The following is a 21,105-nucleotide window of genomic DNA, read 5'->3' as shown; positions in this document are numbered from 1 at the left end:
AAAAATTTTTAAAAATCAATCTTTCTATGGCATAAATTACAGGAAAAAATGCTTGACTAAACTGACTGTTGGTGATGCACTGCCAGTGCAGTACTTGTCTGCGGTGGGATGGGGTGGGAAGAGGAATTACTGGAATCTTCTGCAGATAGGAGATTTTTACATGTATCCTAGAGGGACATGCATTTTTAAAATAGTTGAGAAATGTGGAATTTTGGGACGAAGCTCTGGTGTGGATCAAATCAGTCTGTTGTTCCAGAGCCTCCAAGGGATTTCAAGTAGCTTAACGTACGATTTTCCAACCCAGAGAAAAGTAAGTTGCAATATGCAAAATTTCTAAGCGATCATCAAATTCTCTCTGGAAGGGTTTGTTTTTATTTTGTTTTTGAAGCCACAAAATTGGGAATAGTATATGTGGCACGTGTAATTCTTAGTGTGTTCTGACAAGCAATAAACTAATGCTCATAACGGCCCCTGAACTATTTCAATGAAATATGATTTGCAGCAGCGAGTGTGTCTGTACATATACAATATTATGAGGGAAGATTTATGATAACTCACTGACTAGTGAAAGATTGTTTCAGAAAACATAAATTACCATAGTTCCAAATAATAGCTTTCCCTGAGGGAGCTTTCAAAGAATTTACATTTGAATTGGATCCTGCAACTCTAAATGTGAATTTATCACCCATTCTTCAAGAAATATTGCGGTTATATATGAGATAGCACTATACAAATGAAATTCAATGACAACAAATTAGTTAGGTCTTTCAAAAATTATTATCAGAATTATGTTTCTTTACTGAGCTGATTCTTGCTCTAAATTCAGCTGGTCTTAATACCTTCAAGAATCTGACCTCAAATGGATCCCATAAATAATCCCTTCCAATAAATACCATGATTCTTTGAAATGTAAAAAGAAATCTCACATGGAGAACTCAACCAGGAAGAAAAAGCTGGGAATAACACAGCTTAATGCCTGGTAAAATTCTTCACCTTGACTTTTTAAATTTGTATTTCAGTGTCAACAAGATAGGTGTATAAAGGCGTAACAGTGACCATTTTCTGGGGCCTGAGGTCAAATCCACTCTAAGTACCAAGACATTTATGCCTTTATAGACTCATTGATTAGTTTAGCTTCATCTGTTTCATCATTCCTAAGGATGAAACTGGTTATTTTCAGTTTCTTCCTATAATTATAGGAAGTTCATTTTTCATTCAGAGCTAGTGGTGAATAACTCCTTTAAATACGCTGGGATTTGAAGGCATGCTGTAAATGATTCTCCTAGAAATCAAATTATGTGTGTGTGTGTGTGTGTGTGTGTGTGTGTGTGTGTATACATCTTTAACTGTAAATGGATGAATTTTAGCAATGTCTCTGTCCCTTCCTTGCTATGGGCTGCTTACTGAAACTTTCTGTGCCTTTTTACTCACATATAAAAATGGAGATAACAAGGTTAGTTACCTCACAGGATTGGTGAGAGAATTAAATGAGATAATAAGAGTTTGAAAACCACGTGCCTGGTTCATCATAATGGTGCAATGGCCGTTATAATTTTCATGGTTAATAAATTCAAATGATTGACAAAGTACGACTGAGGCTTTGGTGTATGTCCTTTTGATCTTGTTATTTCCAATTGCATTTTACTCAGTGCACAGTGTAGCCATAATATTTGTATTGTATTTCAATCCATGCCATAAAATAGGCTAGAATAGATTTTGTTCAGGGGATTAAAGGAGTACTTTCAACTGTTAAAATTACTCAACTTCTTTACCATAAGAGAAAAGGAAATAATGCTTCTTAAATATGTTGTTTCGTCTTCCTTCCTTCGTTCCTTTCTTTCTCCTTCTTTCCTCCCTTCCTTTTCTTCCTCTCCTTGTTTTATATACCGGAATGGGCAGTACTTTGGAAGAGCTGGTAGGAATAATGCCATTTGGACAGTGTACAACACAAGCTGCCCAGGAGAACACAAGAAAGTCCTCAACTGTCAGCTCCCAGGGTCCTTGCATGGCCCAATGACTCTCAATTTCCAAAAATGAGCGTAAGAATATTTTGTAACAGCAAGTTGAATAAACTGACTCACATGCCACTGTGATTTAGTGTCTGTTTTGCTACCGAGTCAGCCATGTTTGGCCAGCCTGTCTTCACGTTTTTCTTTGTGTTTACCGTGAAGCTTAGCAACCAACCAACCACTCAGTGGAATACATCAATATTGAAGAGTAAAGCATATTCGTTTACTAGATGTTCCACTAAGACACCGAGTTTGTATGATTAACATTTTTGTACTTTTTTGTTTTACTAAGGATATTATGAACACGTGAAATTTTGCCCCCCCCCCCCCCCCCATTCACAAGCTTTCAAATAAAAAGCTGGTAAAAAAGTGAACTAGAGGGTATTATTATATGGGTCGAATGGCGCCTCTTCCAGCAATCAGATCAACCTTCAAGAGGTAGCAGCGTCTTTCAACATCAGTTATTTTATACCTTCGATTTACAAATAACCAGAGGCGCAGGGCGAGTTTAAGGGCCAGAGCTCTCCAGATACCTGGTCCGGGATCTTCCCCTAACTTCACTACCGGCCACTCCTTTGTTCTTTACGACCCGCACAAAGATAATTTTGTGGCCTGGGGAAAGACGACTGGAAACTCGCGGGGCTTCTGATACGTTTCCTAACCCGGGTTGGCCTCCCCTTCCTTCCCTCCGCCGCGTCCCCAGCCGCCCCGCGGAGCCGCGCTGCAGGACCAGGCGGCCGGCCAGGGCAAGCGTCCTTCCCCGGCGGGGCCCACTTCTCCCGCCGCCACAGGCCGGGCTGGAGCAGGCCCCGGCTCCTGGGCCGCGTGATGCAGCCCAAAAAAGGTGCATCCTCGCACGTGTCCCCGCCGGCGCCCCGGCCCCTGGCGACCAGGCCCCCCGCGCCGCCGCCCAATCGCCGCGGCCGCCTCGCGCTCGGGCCACGTCCGCCGGCCGCGGGGACACGGGGACCGCAGCCGCGCCGCCCGCCGCCATGCGGTTCCGGTTCGGGGTGGTGGTGCCGCCCGCGGTGGCCGGGCGGGGGCCGGAGCTGCTGGTCGTGGGCTCGCGGCCCGAGCTGGGGGGCTGGGAGCCGCGCGGGGCCGTGCGCCTGAGGCCGGCGGGCACGGCTGCGGGCGCCGGGGCGCTGGCGCTGCAGGAGCCGGGCCTGTGGCTCGGGGAGGTGGAGCTGGCGCCCGAGGAGGCGGCGCAGGACGGGGCGGAGCCGGGCCGCGTGGACACGTTCTGGTACAAGTTCCTGAAGCGGGAGCCGGGAGGAGAGCTCTCCTGGGAAGGTACTGGAAGCCGGCGGCCGTCCCCGGGCGCGGACCGGGGGCTCGGGGCTCCGCCTCGGCCTGGGGCGTTCGGCCGGGGCCCGCTGCGCGCCCCCTCCCGGCCTTCGAAAGCCGCCCCGAACTCCCCGGGTGCCCCGGGCTGACCCTTCGCGGCCGCCGGGCGGAGCGGGGCCCGGCGCGCCCCTTTCGCCTTTGCTCCCCGACCCTCCGCCCTCTTCCCCGCACACCCTGCACCCGGTGCCCAGTGTGTGTCCCCCGCGCCCCCCGCGCCCCGGCCGCTGCCGGGTTCGCTCGTCAGCTCCGCCTTAGTGGTTTCTGTGTCTTCCCGCCTCGTTCGCCGAGAAATCACCCAACCGGTGGAGCTGGCCTGCTCGCTCATCCTCGCGCCTCCTTTCCCTCTTAGATCTGAGAGTGAGCGAGTTGCAAACACGTTGAGTGTTTCTCTTTTCGGCCAGACTCTGGTTTCTTAGGCTATACACACAGTATACGTAGTTGTAAAAACAGCCAGCTTTCAAGGTAAAAACTTACTGTTTCCTCGGCACACCTTAAGCCCACTGCCAACTGCCAGTATATGTGTCTGTCAACCTATCATGTATCTGTCTCACGCGCAGATCGTGTAATAGAGGATTCTACGCCTTGCCTTTTCTTGCCTAACGATATGTTGCGGATGCTTTTTAGTGTCACTCCATAGAGATGTATTTCGTTTTTTAAACGGCAACAAGATAGTCTGCATCTAACTTGGGTGCATTTACGTTGTCTCTTTCTCCTTTGCTATAAACAGTAATAGCTTAATGTGTGCAGCTGTCTTTGAGTATTTGGGAGTGTTGCGGTGGGGTGGATTCTGCCAAGGGAAATTGTTGGGTCAAAGTGTGGCCATATTTTACGTTTCAAAAAGGACTGCCAAATTATAACCTGAAAAGGTTCTACCAATGTAGACTCCCGCCGGCGATGTGTGAATTCAGATGGCAATTTCTCTTAAGTGTGGTGTGCAAAGTACAGGATTGGAGTATGTGCGATTCAGTAGTTGTCTAACGATGATGAAATGAATGTCTCTGTAGAAGTTTATATGACAGAAATGGGCCATTTAGTCATAATGGTGTGGAAACAAAGAATCAGTAAAGAGCTTGAGTATTCTGTAATACGTTTATATATTATCCTTGTCCCACTGGGTTTTATGGCCCGGTGGTATTTATTGTTACTTTGTATTACCATGCCAGAATTGGAAGGTAGCCTCACCAGTTTATATGCCCTTCTTTATAGGATACTTCAGTAGGATACTACTTTAGTAGGATACTACTTTTATTAATGATATTATATAATAATTTTTCACAGTAAAATATCTGGTCATTTTATTAAAAATTAAAGACTTACCCTTCCCTAGTCCCTCTCCTTTTCTGTTTTTAGCTTTTCTGATATTCCTTTCAGAGTTCGAAATAATTTGCTTATTATTGCTATTTCTTAATGTATTAAGTTTAACTTTTCCGAGCTTAGATTTTCTGAGTTACTAGGTAAATCATATGTAATATTTTAAAATTAGAAATCGACAGCCACTGTATACCCATAAATTTAGCCATCATACTGTGAAATATGAAGAATTTACGTTCGTTATCTTTCTCATCTTTGCTGATTTTTATATTATTCTTTGATATAAAAATTATATATTTATATCATTGTTGTCTTTCTATTACATAGAAATTTCTGTGTTAGAATTCTATTATATGGAAAGTTACTCCTGTGTAAGAGGATAAGAAAAATAACTGACTTACACATGCTTCTCTCTCTCCTTACTTTGGTTAATTATTTTCTCTACATTGGTAAGTTTTGTATAATTTATATTTTGTTTTATAATTGTTACTATTCCTTCTTGTTTTAGATTTGGTGACTTGATTCTAAGAATGGTAAATTAACAAAGCATTGTGAGAGGTGTTGTAGGATTCTGGAGCCACAATGCCTGGGTTCACTGACCTGTGTGTGACCTTGGGCAAGTTACTAAACCTTACTGTTCTGTTGTTGAAAGAACCAAACTGACTAAAATCTAAAGGAATTAGAATAGGACTTACATTAAGTGTTAAGTAAGTGTTAGCGATTATTACCTTTACTGTTATGATTGGGAAATAATTACTGCAGAACCAAGTAGTGCAATTAGTCTCATTAAAAAGGAAATATAATTTTGTGACACGGAACCTGTGCCACCGGAAGGGAAAATTCTCTGCTCTTCTGCTATAAATTACGATTAGAGTTTACTTAAACTTTGTATTTGGGTGGTAATGTTCTTCTACAACTTGTTTTAAAATTTGTAGTTAAATTTTTTTAGCAGAAGACCCACACTGATCATCAGAATTTCCCAGCTTGATTAAGTATTTGATGGATACAGATTTCTCACTCTTTGAAAATATTTTTCCTTGAAAAATTGGGGTTATTCTAATTTTCACTGATACATAGCTTTCTGAGCACAGCTATCTGGGACTTTTTTCTTTTTTTTTCTTAATTGAACCCCTGTGTTAGTTACATTGTTTGGGATTCCGTGTTTTCCTCTTTCTTAAATATCTTACTCATTTTGTTGGATTGTATCCTAAAATAATTTTGAAGAAACAGTAAATGAGAGATAACCTATCTGAGAGGTTACATACCTGAATACTTAAATGCCTGAGGATATCTTTATTTTGCCCTCACACTTGATCATTTGGTAGAGTTTTCTAGTCTCAAATTAATTTTCCCTTAGAAGCCGTTGCCTCAGCGCCTTCTAGCACCCATTGTAATTGACAATTGTGATGCTAGACTAAGCCCATTCCTTTGTAGGCAGTCTATTTTTTTCCTCCCCTTTTGAAGCTTTACAAGCTTTCCTTAAGTTATTTTACCAGGATTTATCTGAGTCTCTTTTGTTTATATTCCTTGACAGTTAATTGGTTGGCTGTTTCAATTTCAGGAATTCTTTCTTTGAACTCAGGGAAATTTTTTATTTTTTCATTTCCTCCCCTGTTTTCTTTGTTCTTCCCTCTGAAATATCTGTTACCCATATATTGTACCTTCTGCATATATGTAAGTATCTCTTAAATTTTGTCTTGTATTTTCTATGTTTTGTGTTTGGATGGATTTTCCTGACAGTGTTTCTCAGATCACTGTTTGGTTTTTAATTAAAAAAAAAAAAATTAACGTTTATTTATTTTTGAGACAGAGAGAGACAGAGCATGAACAGGGGAGGGTCAGAGAGAGAGGGAGACACAGAATCTGAAACAGGCTCCAGGCTCTGAGCAGTCAGCACAGAGCCCGACGCGGGGCTTGAACTCACGGACTGTGAGATCATGACCTGAGCCGAAGTCGGACGCTTAACTGACTGAGCCACCCAGGCGCCCCTGGTTTTTAATTTTTTTTTAATGTTTATTTATTTTTGAGAGGGGAGGGAGGGGCAGAGAGAGGGACACAGAATTCAAAACAGGCTCCAGGGTCTGAGCTGTCAGCATAGAGCCCTACGTGGGGTTTGAACTCAAGAACTGCAAGATCATGACCTGAGCTGAAGTCAGACGCTTAACCCACTGAGCCACCCAGGTGCCCTTCAGTGTTTGGTTTTTAATAGTAGCCATTCCATGATTTAGTCCTTACACTGGAATTTTTTTTTTTTTTTGGTAATCATATTTTTAATCTTCCACATTTTTCCTGTTATTCTCTGATTTCTTTTTTAGGAACTGCTTTTCTACCTATATGGATACGATTAATAACCGAATCTTTCCGATGATGACATTAGATAGAATTGATTGAAAGTTGTTTCTGTCTTGCATTTATTTCTTTTTCTCTATAGGCAATTGTTTTTTTATACTACAGATTTTCCTCAAATATCTGGTAATCCTTGGATGACCATTCATTTTTATGAATAAAGGCTATGTGGATTAGTATAGGTAGTTGGGCTGGTTTTGTTTTGAAGTTGCTTATGCTTACCCCAGATCCCCTCTACATGGGAGGTCATGCATGGGATACTGTGTAATTTGACAGATTTTGCACAGAGAGGTTTCCTTCCTTAGGGTGTGAGGCTGGGGAGCCAGCCAGCTCCAGGTCCTTACAATTAGCGAGTAAAAACAGACAAACAAGCAAACAAAACTTTACTATGTGGAAAGATATTTTAGCTTATTTATTCCTAAATGGAATTGCTTTTTGTTTTTGTTTTCGTTTTTTGTTTTTGTTTTGTTTTTACCTTTACCTCTACTGGGTGGATCCATAGATGTCTCAAGATCTTTCCAGAAAAACCTCTCCTTTCTATGTTTAGGGCATACTGAATTCATGTTGCCGATAGGGTGGGCTGGGAGGAGCCATGTGGGAAACCTTCTTTCCTTCCAGTCTTCTCCAGGTTTGCATCTGTTTATTTGTTAGATCTCTTCTTACCTGTTGCTTTATTTTAGAAATCTTCCCTAACTCCTCTCTTAATCTTTCTCATAGTACCTCTTCCTTTCCTCATACTTCATCTTATAATTTAAAATCACATTAGTGGGGCGCCTGGGTGGCGCAGTCGGTTAAGCGTCCGACTTCAGCCAGGTCACGATCTCGCGGTCCGTGAGTTCGAGCCCCGCGTCAGGCTCTGGGCTGATGGCTCGGAGCCTGGAGCCTGTTTCCGATTCTGTGTCTCCCTCTCTCTCTGCCCCTCCCCCGTTCATGCTCTGTCTCTCTCTGTCCCAAAAATAAATAAAAAACGTTGAAAAAAAAAAATTAAAAAAAAAAATAAAAAAAATAAAATCACATTAGTTATATTGGCCTAGACTCTTTGATTGCAAGTAATAGAAAACTGAGTGTAAATGAGCCTAAAAAAAAAAAAAAAAAAAGAAATCATTATTAACACATATAACCAAACTAAAAGAAGCATGGAATTTAACCAGACAGAGGTCTCCTCACTTGCTCTCCAGCTCTCTCTCTTCCCCCTTGGGTTTGCTTTACTCTGGTTTGGACTTCATTCTCTCAAGCAAACTCTACCAAGCTAGACTTCCCCACAGGGAGCTCCAGGCTTACATACTCAAAGCCAGAGAAGAAAAAAATGTTCTTCCCTGACAGCTCTAGTTAGTAAAATGTGTGGGAGGGGCGCCCGGGTGGCTCAGTGGGTTAAATGTCGGACTTCGGCTCAGGTCAAGATCTCACAGTTCGTGAGTTTGAGCCTGGTGTCGGGCTCTGTGCTGACAGCTCAGAGCCTGAAGCTGCTTTGGATTCTGGGTCTCCTTCTTTCTCTGCCCCTCCCCGGCTCAAGCTCTCTCTCTCAAAAAACGAATAAATGTTAAAAAGAAAAAAAAGAAAACTGTGGGGGGAGAAAACCGGAATTCACCTTTCTTGAACCAATCCTTCTTGCCAAGGAGGTGGGAGTACAATGAGCACTGTCAACCACAAACCCTTCTTGGAGTTGAGGAGGAACACGTCCCCCCAAAAGTGTGTAGCGTTTCAGGGATAGTTTAGTATATACAGTGGTTAATGGGAAGTTATCAGGAAAACACAACAGTTGCTTAAACAAATAAGAGTTAAATTTTCCACTACAGAAAGTACATAGATAGATGGAGGTGGTGATGGTCCACAGCTCATGGATGTCAGGAGAGGGGTCATCATATTTCCTTGGCTTTTTCCTCAGGACACCAGCTGCCGCTCTTATCACCACCTCTGCATCCAGTGGAATATGGGAGGAGAGAGAAGAGTGGAAGTGTCAGCCATGATGTCCCTTTTATCTAGAAAGTTGTAACTTCAGCTCAGTCCTCTCCTGTCCAAAACACACACTTCTTTTCACTTGGTGATTGTGAGTAAAGCCGCCGTAAACAGTGATGTGCAAGTTTTTATATACACATAATAAAGATTTTGAAAAATATTTAAGAATGGGTTTGCCAATCATATAAAGCTAGAATGAGCTTTAGGAGAAACTGCCAAACCATCTTCCAGAGTGATTCTAGCATTTTTCATTTCTACCAGCAATAAATGAGACTTCCTATTGCTACACATCTTCATCGACAATTGATTTTGTTAATTTTTTGGATTGTAACTATTCTTACAGGTGTGCAGTAGTCTCTGAGTTTTAAATTTTTAATGTTTATTTTTGAAAGGGAGAGAGTGTGAGTGGGGGAGGGGCATAGAGAGAAAGAGGGAGACACAGAGTCTGAAGCAGGCGCCAGGCTCTGAGCCGTAGGCACAGAGCCCCATGCGGAGCTCGAACTCACAAATTGCGAGAATATGACCTGAGCTGAAGTCAGAGGCTTAACCGACTGAGCCACCCAGGCTCCCCTGATTTTTAAATTTTTAAAAAATGTTTATTTATTATTTTTGAGAGAGACAGAGCATGAGCAGGAGAGGGGCAGAGAGAGAGAGGGAGACATAGAATCTGAAGCAGGCTCCAGGCTCTGTGCTGTCCGATGCAGGGCTCAAACTCACGAACCATGAGATCATGACCTGAGCCGAAGTCGGACACTTAACCAATTGAGCCACCCAGGCACCCCTCTGATTTTTTAAATTAGCAATTCCCTAATAATAAATGATGTGAAGCATCTTTTTATATGCTTATTTGTCATCTGTAATGTCTTTAATTGGGTGTCTGCTCAGATCTCTTCTCCACTTTTTAGGTAGGTTGTTTGTTTTCTTATTGCTGACTTTTAACAGTTCTTTGAATATTTGGATACAATTCTAAAGTGATAGGTGATTTGCAAATATTTCCTCCCTGTCACCTGTCTTTTCATTTTCTTAACAGTATTATATACAGTGTAAACCTTTAAACTTTAATGCAGTCCAACTTTTTTTTTTTTCTTTTATGGATTGTGCTTTTGGTTTTGAATAAAAAACTCATTTCTAAGTCCAGGTTACCTAGATTTCCTTCAGTGTTATCTTCTAGAAGCTTTCTATAGTTTGGCATGTTACATGTAGGTGTATAATCCATTTTGTGTTAATTTTTATTTATGATACAAAGCCTGTGTCTAGGTTCTTTTTTGGTTTTCATGTGGGCATCCAATTGTTCCAGCCCTATTTATTGAAAACTTTGTCTTTCCTTTTTTGATGTGCCTTTTAAAACTCAGTTGACTGTATTTGCACTGCTCTATGTGCCCATTCTTTCACCCACATCACACTGGGTTGGTTACGGTAGTTTTAGGCTAATCTTGAAATATTAATAGTATGGACCCTCCATCTTTGTTTTCTTCAGTATTGTGTTGAGTCTTTTTGATGTTTTGCCTTTTCACTTACATTTTAGAATCAATTTGTTGTTATTACAAAATAGCTTGCTGTGATTTGGTTGGGATTGCATTGACTATATATCAAGTTTACAAAAATTGACATCTTAACAGTACTGAGTCTTTTAATCTATGAACCTGGAATATGTCTCCATTTAATTAGGTCTTCTTTGATTTCTTTCATTAGTGTTTTGTAGTTGTTCACATACAGATCCTGTACGTGTTTTGTTAGATTTATACATTGTTTTTGGGAGGGGTGTTATTTTAAAGGGTGTATTTAAAAACTTTTCCATTTTATTTTTTTATTAAAAAATTTTTTTTAATGTTCATTTATTTCTGAGACAGAGAGAGACAGAGCATGAGTGGAGGAGGGGCAGAGAGAGAGGGAGATACAGAATCAGAAGCAAGCTCCAGGCTCTGAGCTGTCAGCATAGAGCCCAAAGTGGGGCTTGAACCCATGAACCATGAGATCATGACCTGAGCTGAAGTTGGTCGCTCAACCGACTGAGCCACCCAGGCGCCCCAAAACACTTTTCAATTTTAAATTTCAGTTGTTCATTGCTGATACATAGAAGGAAATTGACTTCCATATCTATTGATATTTGTTTGGATGCTGGACATTGTGGTTTTACATTGTTTTAGAATTTCAAATTTTTTTTTCTGGCAGTTATTTGTGAATTAGTTACCTTTGAAGTTTATCTCGAAGTTTTATAAGGTTTATATAGGTACATAGTAGTTTTTAGTGTAGGGCTAAATTAGCCCCACTACTAAACAATGACCCTTCTAATGTTCTCTTTTGAATGCCCCATGTATTAAATAAGATCTCCTCACCCTGATGGAAATGCACATGTTTCTCCGTTCTGTATTAGCTCTGCCAAGTCTTTATCATACAATATTCAGAAATTTACTCTGTTTTTTGTATGGCTTGCCATTTGTCCTTTGTATGGCTCTATCAAATTTCATTTTATGCATCCACAGATTGGCACGAAGCTGAAGAATCTAGGAGACTTTTGTGAAGATTTATCAAACTCTTTCTCTTCATTGCTTTCTCATTTCTGGAATTTGTTCTTACAAATTCTACTCACCCTGTTCTCCCCATATTTGTATTTCTGTTTTCTCAATTATAGGTACCATTAAGTTCTATTTGGAATCCTGTCCCTGTGTCATGGTTCAGAAATTCTCTATAAGTAGAAATCCATGGCATTCATATTGTTCGCCTTGTTTCTTTCTCTTCTCTCAGAAATTATAGTCCTGTGCTGCCTTTTGTTCAGCATTTGAAAGCAGTTGTTTCATATATTGTGCCATTGTTTTAGTTGTTACTTTAACAGGAAAGAGAAGAAGTCTTGGACTGATTTTTAAAAGTTTGCAGGTAGATATTTTTCTAGCATATTTTTAAAAATTTTGCAGAACAATTCTTTTTTAAAATATGTTTATTTATTTTTGAGAAAGAGAGAGAAAGAGCCAGCACAGAGCCCGGCTTGGGGCTCAAACTCACGAACTGTGAGATCATGACCTGAGCTGAAATCAAGAATTAGATGCTTAACCAACTGAGCCACCCAGATGCCCCACAAAATAATTCTTGATTTTGTGGTTTATTTCTAATATATTTATGTGTGTGTGTATTTATATGTACATGGATTCACACACATACAGAGTCTAATATATGTATTTTTCTTGTTAAAATTAGGTTGTTTTCCTGGTTTTCTTTTTTTTTTTTAATAAAAAAAAATTTTTTTTTTAACATTTCTTCACCTTTGAAAGACAGAGAGAGACAGAGTGCGAATGGGGAAGGGGCAGAGAGAGAGGGAGACACAGAATCCGAAGCAGGCTCCGGGCTGCAAGCTGTCAGCATGGAGCCCAATGCGGGGCTCAAACTCACAGACCGCAAGATCATGACCTGAGCTGAAGTCGGCCGCCCAACCGACTGAGCCACCCAGGCACCCCTCCTTGTTTTCTTTAATGCTGAAGATCCTTAACTCTTTACTTAGAACCTGGCATTAAATTTTGTCCCTACTCAGTAACACTCTGTCTCGGTTTATGGTTTTAGATGTTAATGGCCGTAAGTTCAACATTCAAATTATCACTATTTTTACTCCACTCTTTTTTTCTTTTCAAAAATTAATTTATCTTCATTTCATATTACTTTTTGTGCCACAACAATGATTATGTTAAAGTAGAAATGACATGAACATTTCTAATTTTTAAATAATCTATTATAATTTAAGGAGATTAAACAAATCACCATGCATAACTTTATATTTTAAGATAATGTATTAGTTTTCTAGGGGTACCATAACAAATTACCACAGACTGGATGACTTAAACAACAGATTTATTTTCTCATAGTTCTGGAGGCTAGAAGTCCCAAATCAGAGTTTCAGCAGGATTGGTTTCTTCTGAGGTGTGTGAGGGAAAGATCTGTCCAAGGCCTTTCTCCGTGGCTTGTAGATGGTCATCTTTTCCCTAATCCTTACTTGATCTTCTCTCTATGCATCTCTCTGTCCAAATTTTCTCTCTTTATGAGGACACCAGTCACATTGCATTAATGCCTATCCCAGTGACTTCATTTTAAAGTTGACTACTACTGTAAAGGTACTGTTTCGAAATAAGATAATATTCAGAAGAACTGAAGGGTAGGATCTCAACATATGAATTTTTGGGGACACAATTCAACCCACAACGTGTAGTAAATTTTTTCTAATATCTAATTCGTTGTTATTAACATTCTAAATTATTAAAGAAGGTTATCAGTTGTCTTTGGGTGGGAAAACTTGCCCTATGCCTACTTCACTGTTTTCTATACTCTAGATAAAAGACATGTATTTAGAAGGTAATATGAAGGGATACCATAGCACAGTGGAAAGAACAAGTGTTTGGAATAGGATAAACTCTGATCAGACATCAGATTCTGCCACAGACTTGTATAACCTTATATAAATTACTTAACCCCATAACTTTGTTTGCTTCCTTTCTAAAAAGGGATGATTAAAAACTGTACTAGGGTTGTTACGAGGACTAGTTCATAAAGTGCCTAGAAGAAAGTAGTAGCTATCACTTTGAAATAGCCAACAATTTATAGCAGCTGAATTACCTTGGTCTTTTCGTTTTCAATACAAAATTCATTGATCTTGAAGAAAGTTTATGTTCATAGAAGCAGCAGTTTTGTGTAATATTTGACTAATCCATACAATGGATTATATTCTAGATTATGCTACATCTTCCCAATATTACTTGCCTTTCCCATTTCTACTTCTGCTTCTACTCCAGCTATGCTATACCTTGGGGAAGACTTGGTTTGAGTGGAGGATAGATGGACATGTACTGAATAAGGGATATCATCCACATTGCAGCTGAGTTTTGTGGATACAGTGCACTCAATTTTAATTGGATAAACTTTGAGTAGAAGAACAATCTCCGAAGTATGACCTTGGTCCTTTGTTTCATCCATTATGAGGTGAGAGTCTTTCAAGAACATAGTTTTGCTTACTACACTCAAAGGAACCATCAAAAAGGAAGGAATCAAAGTTAAGGAATCATTAAAAAGGCAGTACACACAGAGGGGCCTGGTAGAGCATTACAGGAGAATAGTGTAATGAGATAGGAATGACAAGGATAAGGAAACCTTTGAAGAGTGACATATGACATGGTCAGGAAAGATTTATTTTGGTAATAGTTTATTACTGTTGAATGAAAAATTCCACCTAAAAATTATAATGAAACTTTACTGTTTTTTGGTCACCTGAAATTATTGTACGATGATTTCATTTTATGATGGAGAAAGTGGGGTCCAAAGAGGTTTAGTGGATAATCTAAGCTCACACGGTGCTAACCTATGGGAAACGCTGGCTGTGGGAAACAGCTTCTTTTAGGCATGATTCAGCACTAAGCAGGGCATGGGAATTTGGTGAATGAATTTTAATATCCCATCTACAAACTCTTAACTGTGGGACTTCACAGATGAGAAAGAGTTCGTGCTGGCTGTGTAAGATCTGGGATATCTCTGTATTATCGGCAAGAAGGGAAATGACAGAGAATGAGAAAGAATGGGGAAGTGAGTTGATACTCTACTTACTCCAAATGATCCTTCTCTTGACATTCTCTTGGTGGCTCCCCAACTCCTTTTTCTTGAGAGCATTCTTTTTTGTGTTGTATCAGCCAAAATGACCCGAATTTTTAATAACATCAAGAAGGATCTTCAAACCAAAATGGCAAGCATTTCCTTGCCTTGTGGATCCAAACCAGTTGTACTAGACAGGAGGAAAATAATCCAGGAGTAGATATTATTGCAGTTTCTTATTCAGTCTCCTCTAGTACCTGATCCTTTATCATTTGCCAGAGAGTTAATGAGAGCTGAAATGAAAATTCTTGCTGCTTTTATACGATTTGTTCATGTTCCCTAGAAGCAGAATGAGGTTCTAGTTTTAGGGTAGGTTAAAGAAAAAATATTGTCGCATGCTCACACAGTGTGGAGGGAGAAAAGTTATGAACTTTTTCTTTTTAAAGGTGGTACATCGACTACAATCTTAAAAATGTTCTTTGCTACTCCTAAAGAAACAAAATAATCAGTTGGATAAAGCATTAATTTAAACAAGTGTAGGGGCACAAGTATAGGGTTAAGCATCCGACTCGATTTTGGCTCAGGTCATTGTCTCATGGTTTGTGAGTTTGAGCCCCGTGTTGGGATCTGTATGGGCAGTGTGGAGTCTGCTTGGGATTTTCTCTCTCTCCCTATCTCTCTGCCCTTCCCTTGCTTGCTCTCTCTCTCAAAATAAAAAATACTAAGAAAATAATTTAAAAATTTTAAACAAGTATAACATACTTTATGTTGTTTAATTTGGGAAAATAAAATGCATATACTGGAGATTTTATATTTCACTGTGTTTCTTTGTGTAAAAATAATGCTCATGAGTATTTGGGATGCGAGAGGGAATGAGGAAAAGATTTACAGTTGGACTTAATGAGATGAGAAACGTCAGAGGAGATTTCAACTTTCTGCAAAAGACTCAGGCTCTGCTGGCAGGTCAGGTCCCCCTCGCTGGGCATCTCTTAGATCTCGCTATCGGCTTCTGTACAGGAAGGCTCATTAAAATGTTCTGTTATTCCGAGATCCTCAACTTGAATATTGTTATCTGGACAGTTCTCTGTTTTTTGCTCCGATGGTGGGATCCTGGGCTGCGTCCAGCCAGCGTAGGTCTGTAGTACAGCCAGTATGCACCGAGTGAGAAGCTTAACATTTTCAGTTCTATGACCTTCATGTTTTTAACTGTTAAATCATAATGTCACGTTAACATAACATAGAGCTTTATCCTGAATTTTAGCTAATTAAACCATAGAGAATTAGATAAACGGTTACTGTGAAATCATTTTCTTTTCAGTTTAGTAAACGATAATTTTATATTATAGTTATTATATTATATTATATTATTATATTATAATTATATTATAATGATGTAATATATTATATTATATTGTATTGTCGTAATTCTATATTATGTCCATGAGCAAAGAAGATTTTTATCAATATTTCACTTATGATTGCCAAAATTTCTGGATGCTATATTTGTAGATTTTATGAACTATTTGTGCCTTTGGAAAAAGTTACTATAGCATTTAGATTCATGTCTTTTGCTATAAAGTACCAATTTATTACCTTCATCATTGACTGAAATCACTAAAAAATCTATTTGAGGAGCGTGACGACCGTTACCCAGAACAATTCCAGAGCTGGAGAAATTTTGGACTCCCATTCACCGAAGATTGTATTTGGAGGTTACACTGTTATTTCCATGATCTTCTATTCAGAGCTAATCTCAATATAGTGTATTAAGTTCTGAGGTGGTGCGGATTCTGGATGTTGAATACAGAAACATATTGGCTTAAAGCATCGCTTTAACACTAGTTCAGAATAATTATGAAGAAGTATTGAGCTAATACATACGAATATGCTTTGTAAGTGGAAGTAATAATTATTTTATATTAAAATATTGACAGGATTTTATCACTGGCTTATTTATATTTATCGTTTTTTAGTGATATTTCGCATTTGTTTGCAATGAGGGAGTATCCTATAAAAATTTTCTTAGAAAAGCACTTTACCCCCGAACTGTGTATACATTTTTGCAAAAGCTTCAGTCTTTACTTACTCTGCTTGGAAATTTGAATCTGCAATTTTTACTTGATGATGTCTTTTGATTGTAGTTGAAGAGGTTTTATTATTTTTCAGAGAGATGCACTTAGAATTCATTAGTGAATCGATCTAATTAGGTGTGAGGAATATAGAGAGACATCATCCAAATCAGACTTAAAACAGGGAACTCTTTTAGGTACTCTGCTATTACAAAGATGAAAAAAATACTATGAAAATAAAAATGTATTAATTTCACTAAACTTCACATTTTAGTCTTGTTTAAAACCTTACTTTGGTATTAGCCATTGAGAAAGGATGTATATAACTTTCCCTTCCTCAATTAGAAAAAAATCCTAACAAATCAGAATAGGTGTTTGATTCACATATTCAACTCAACACAATTTTGAGGCTCAGTTATCCACTTGGAATTGTAATAGGTGCTTGGAAACAACAGTGAAAAATTCACAGCTCTTGAACTTAAGAGATTTACATTCTAGCTGAGAAGACAAAGATTTATAATCAAGGAGGGACCGTGACAGAAATCTGAAAATCTATATGCAGTGATGCGGAGGAAGTTCATCCCAGTAAGAATTCAGGAATGGGAGAGGGGTTAGGGAAGTCTTTATAGAAGGGATAGTGTTTTAAACAAACCTGGTATTTAAAGAAAGATGGGATCTTCCCTCATTATTTTTTTCTGTAATTGTGAAAGTAAAAGCATCAGAATTATTTTTAGAAATCAGCCAGATGTGAGAATCATGGTTTTATTAGAGTGACAAGGGAAAAGCCGAAGTCTGGGGTTCAAAGGCATTTAAGTTTTTAGGCCTTTTGTGATAGGACTCCCTGGAAGGCCTGTGATGGGTGGCTGAGCTGTACAGGGGAGAGTGCTTTGGGGGCAGCTGGTGAGGGAGGTGGGAATGAGGACTGCAGGAGGGAGGGGGGCATCCTCTGTGCGGGGGTGAGTAGGGCCTTCTTTCCTGAGGCCTGGAGGACTGAGGCAGGGACAGCCTTTCTCTCTGCTTTGTTCATTTTGAGCCACTGCTGTTGGCATCTTTTCTTTTTCTGCAAGTGTAACTCAGGGAACTCTGTAGTGAATTTTCTAGATGCATCAGTGATTCCCTAACCTGACTGAGCATTAGGATCACCTGGTGCATTAATTAGTTAATATACAGAGCAATATTGATTTCAGAAGTAGAATTCAGTGATTCCTCATTTATATACAACACCCAGTGCTCATCACAACAGGTGCCCTTTTTAATACCCATCACCCATCTAACCCATTCCTCACCTGCTTCCCTCCATCAACCCTCAGTTTGTTTTCTATCATTGAGTCTCTTGTGGTTTGTTTCCCTCTCTTCTCCCCCCCTCCCCCCCCCCCCACGCTTCCCATCTGTTCATCTGTTTTGTTTTTTAAATTCCCCGTATGAGGAGGGATACCTGGGTGGCTCAGTCAGTTAAGTGTCTGACTTCAGCTCAGGTCATGATCTCATGGTTCCTGAGTTTGAGCCCTGCATTGGGCTCTCTGCTGTCAGCACAAAGTCCACTTCAGATCTTCTGTCCCCCTCTCTCTTTACCCCTCCCCGCTCACATTTTCTCTCTCTCTCTCTCTCTCAAATATAAACATTAAAAAATAAATTCCACATATGAGTGAAATCATATGATATTTGTCTTTATCTGATTGACTTATTTCACTTAGCTTAATACATTCTAGCTCCATCCATGTCATTGCAAATGGCAAGATTTCATTCCTTTTGATGGCTAATTAACAGTATATATATATATATATATATATATATATATAAACACACACACACACACACACACACACACACATCTTTATCCATTCAGCAGTAGATGGACATCTGTACTCTCTCCATACTATGGCTATTATTGATAATGCTGCTATAAACATTGGGCTGCATGTATGCCTTCAAATCTGTATTTTTGTATCCTTTGGGTGAATACCTAATAGTGCAACTGCTGGATCGTAGCATTGTTCTATTTTTTTTTAACATTTATTAATTTTTGAGACAGAGACAGAGCATGAGCAGGAGAGGAGCAGAGAGTGAGAGACACACAGAATCCGAAGCAGGCTCCAGGCTTTGAGCTGTCAGCACAGGGCCCAACACAAGGCTCGAACCCATGAACCAGGAGATCATGACTTGAGCAGAAGACAGATGCTTAACCAACTGAGCCACCCAGGCACCCCTACTTTTAGTTTTTTGAGGAACCTCCATTCTGTTTTCCAGAGTGGCTGTACCAGTTTGCATTCCCACCAACAGTGCAAGAGGGTTTCCCTTTCTTCGCATCCTTGCCAACACCTATTTTTCTTGTGTTGTTAATTTTAGCCATTCTGACAGGTGCGAGGTGGTATCTCATCATGGTTTTGATTTGTATTTCCCTGATGATGAGTAGTGTTGAGCATCTTTTCATGTGTCTGTTAGCCATCTGGATGCCTTCTTCGGAAAAATGTCTTTCATATCTTCTGCCCATTTCTTAACTGGGTTGTTCATTTTTTGGGTGTTGAGTTTGATAAGTTCATTATAGATTTTAGATACTAAAATCATATATGTTAATGCAAATTTCTTTTCCCATTTTGTTGGTTGCCTTTTAGTTTTGTTGATTGTTTTCATTGACCTAGTGAGCTTTTAAAATGTTAAAAACATTTAAAAAATGTTTTTATTTATTTACTTATTTATTTATTTTTGAGAGAGAGAGAGAGCGCAAGAGAGTGAGCGGGGGAGGGGCAGACAGAGAGGGGAACAGAGGATCTGAAGTGGGCTTTGTGCTGATAGCAGCGAGCCCAATGCAGGGCTCGAACCCACGAACCATGAGATCATGACCTGAGCCACCCAGGTGCCCCAACCTGGTGAGCTTTTTAAACATACAGATTCTTGGGTCAGTTGCAGATTTATGGAATCTCCAAAGGTGGAATCTAGAAATTCATTTATTTAAAAGGAGTTTTATTGAGATCTAAGTTACATGTCATAAAATTCACCCCTTTAAGCGTAAAATTCAGTGGTTTTTAGTATATTTACAATGTTGTGTAATCAACATTAATTCTCCAACATTTTCACAACAAATCAATCCCCATTTCTCCTTCCTCCATCCTCTGGCAAATGCAGTAATATATTTTCTGTCTCTGTTCATTTGCCTGTTCTGAATATTTCATATAAATGGAACCATGCAATATGGGGCTCTTTGTAACTGATTATATATTCTTCATTCGTACTTTCATGATTTAAAGACACTAACTCAGTCACTTAAGTAAGTTTGTAGGAGCATAACTTCTAAGGCTGGGCTGATTACATCATGAACCCCTGGGGTGTGACAAGCATTTCCTAGTCTAGATCCTTAAGAGATTTTGATTTAATAGTTCTGAGACTGGCCAGGGACTAAGAATTTTACACTTTCCCAAGGTACTTTTGAAAACCAGGTGGTTTGGGAGACCACTGTAAGGGATTCTGCAAGTTGCAATAGTTCCATTCAACCCATACCCCACCCCCAGCCACCTCTTTTTATTTTCATCCTACTGCTTCTGTTATGGTTTGGTTTCTTGGCATTTCAGTGGCCTTTTACAAGATCTAACTCCTTTGTGTCCCTTCTCTATTCAGTCCTTCCTCCACGCTGCTACCAGGATTATCTTCCTAAAATACAAATTGGATAGTGTCACATCTATGATTAAAAATTCTTTGATGATTTCTTATTTCCTACAAAATGAATCCAAACTTCTTACTATGACCTTTGAGGCTCCTCACAATCTGTCAATTATCTACTTTTGTCTGCATTCCTGCCGCTTGCTGAAAACAATCAAGAGTTCCAGCCACCCAGACTCTTTATTTCCCCCCAACATTTCATGCAACTCTTTGATAATGCTATCGCTTTTCTTGGATTTCTGTCACAGTTGTGGCAGTCTTAGATCTGCAATGAACCATGCTATGTTATTCCATTGGCTTTGGTGGAATAATATGAAAATCAGAGGCGGCTTCTTCAAATAATTTATACTTATGATACAGTTCTTAAATACAAATGATTATATGATGTAAAATTATTGAATCTATCTAAACCAAACCTTCTGGTTAAGGCACAACACCCATACAGGCATATACTTATTTCCTTGGATTAGGGATACAGGGGATTAGTATCTTAATCTCTATGGGGTGTCTGCCATGGTCCATTGGTGGCATTGTAGGACAGATTACTTTCTCTTTCTCTGGCAGCTGCCGAGGCCATCCGTGTTGGTTGGATTCAGTATGAAGGCTTTCATTAGAGCTTCTGGTCAGAGGCTCAACCTTCCAGCATTAGCAACGGGAAGGAATACTATGCACTCTTCCAACTGGAGATCTTATGGAGCTATGAAAATAGCACACAGTTTAGTGAACTCATATAGTTTTAGTCATATACAGTAAAACTTTGGATTGCAAGTAATTTGTCCTGTGAGTGTTCTGCAAGACAAGCAAACATTTCTAATAAATTTTAACTTGATAAATGAGCGATGTCTTGCAAT

General features: G+C 39.5%; 1 protein-coding gene across 3 annotated transcripts in view; it reads left to right on the top strand.

The window, feature by feature from the left end:
- The first annotated feature begins 3,001 nt into the window (after positions 1-3,001).
- EPM2A (EPM2A glucan phosphatase, laforin) overlaps positions 3,002-21,105 on the top strand; it is a 106,927-nt gene continuing 88,823 nt past the window's right edge. For all 3 annotated transcript variants that reach the window (XR_006202865.1, XM_042940014.1, XM_042940013.1), the window contains exon 1: positions 3,002-3,302. Coding sequence is in view for 2 of the 3 variants with exons in the window: in XM_042940014.1 (XP_042795948.1) it covers positions 3,002-3,302 (301 nt within the window). In the remaining variant the exon portion in view is untranslated. The remainder of the gene's footprint in view (positions 3,303-21,105) is intronic.

This window comes from Panthera leo, chromosome B2, assembly GCF_018350215.1.
Source record: "Panthera leo isolate Ple1 chromosome B2, P.leo_Ple1_pat1.1, whole genome shotgun sequence".
NCBI classification, from domain to species: Eukaryota; Metazoa; Chordata; class Mammalia; order Carnivora; family Felidae; genus Panthera; species Panthera leo.
The sequence above is the reverse complement of the archived record's forward strand: the minus strand, read 5'-3'. Positions and strand labels throughout refer to the sequence as shown.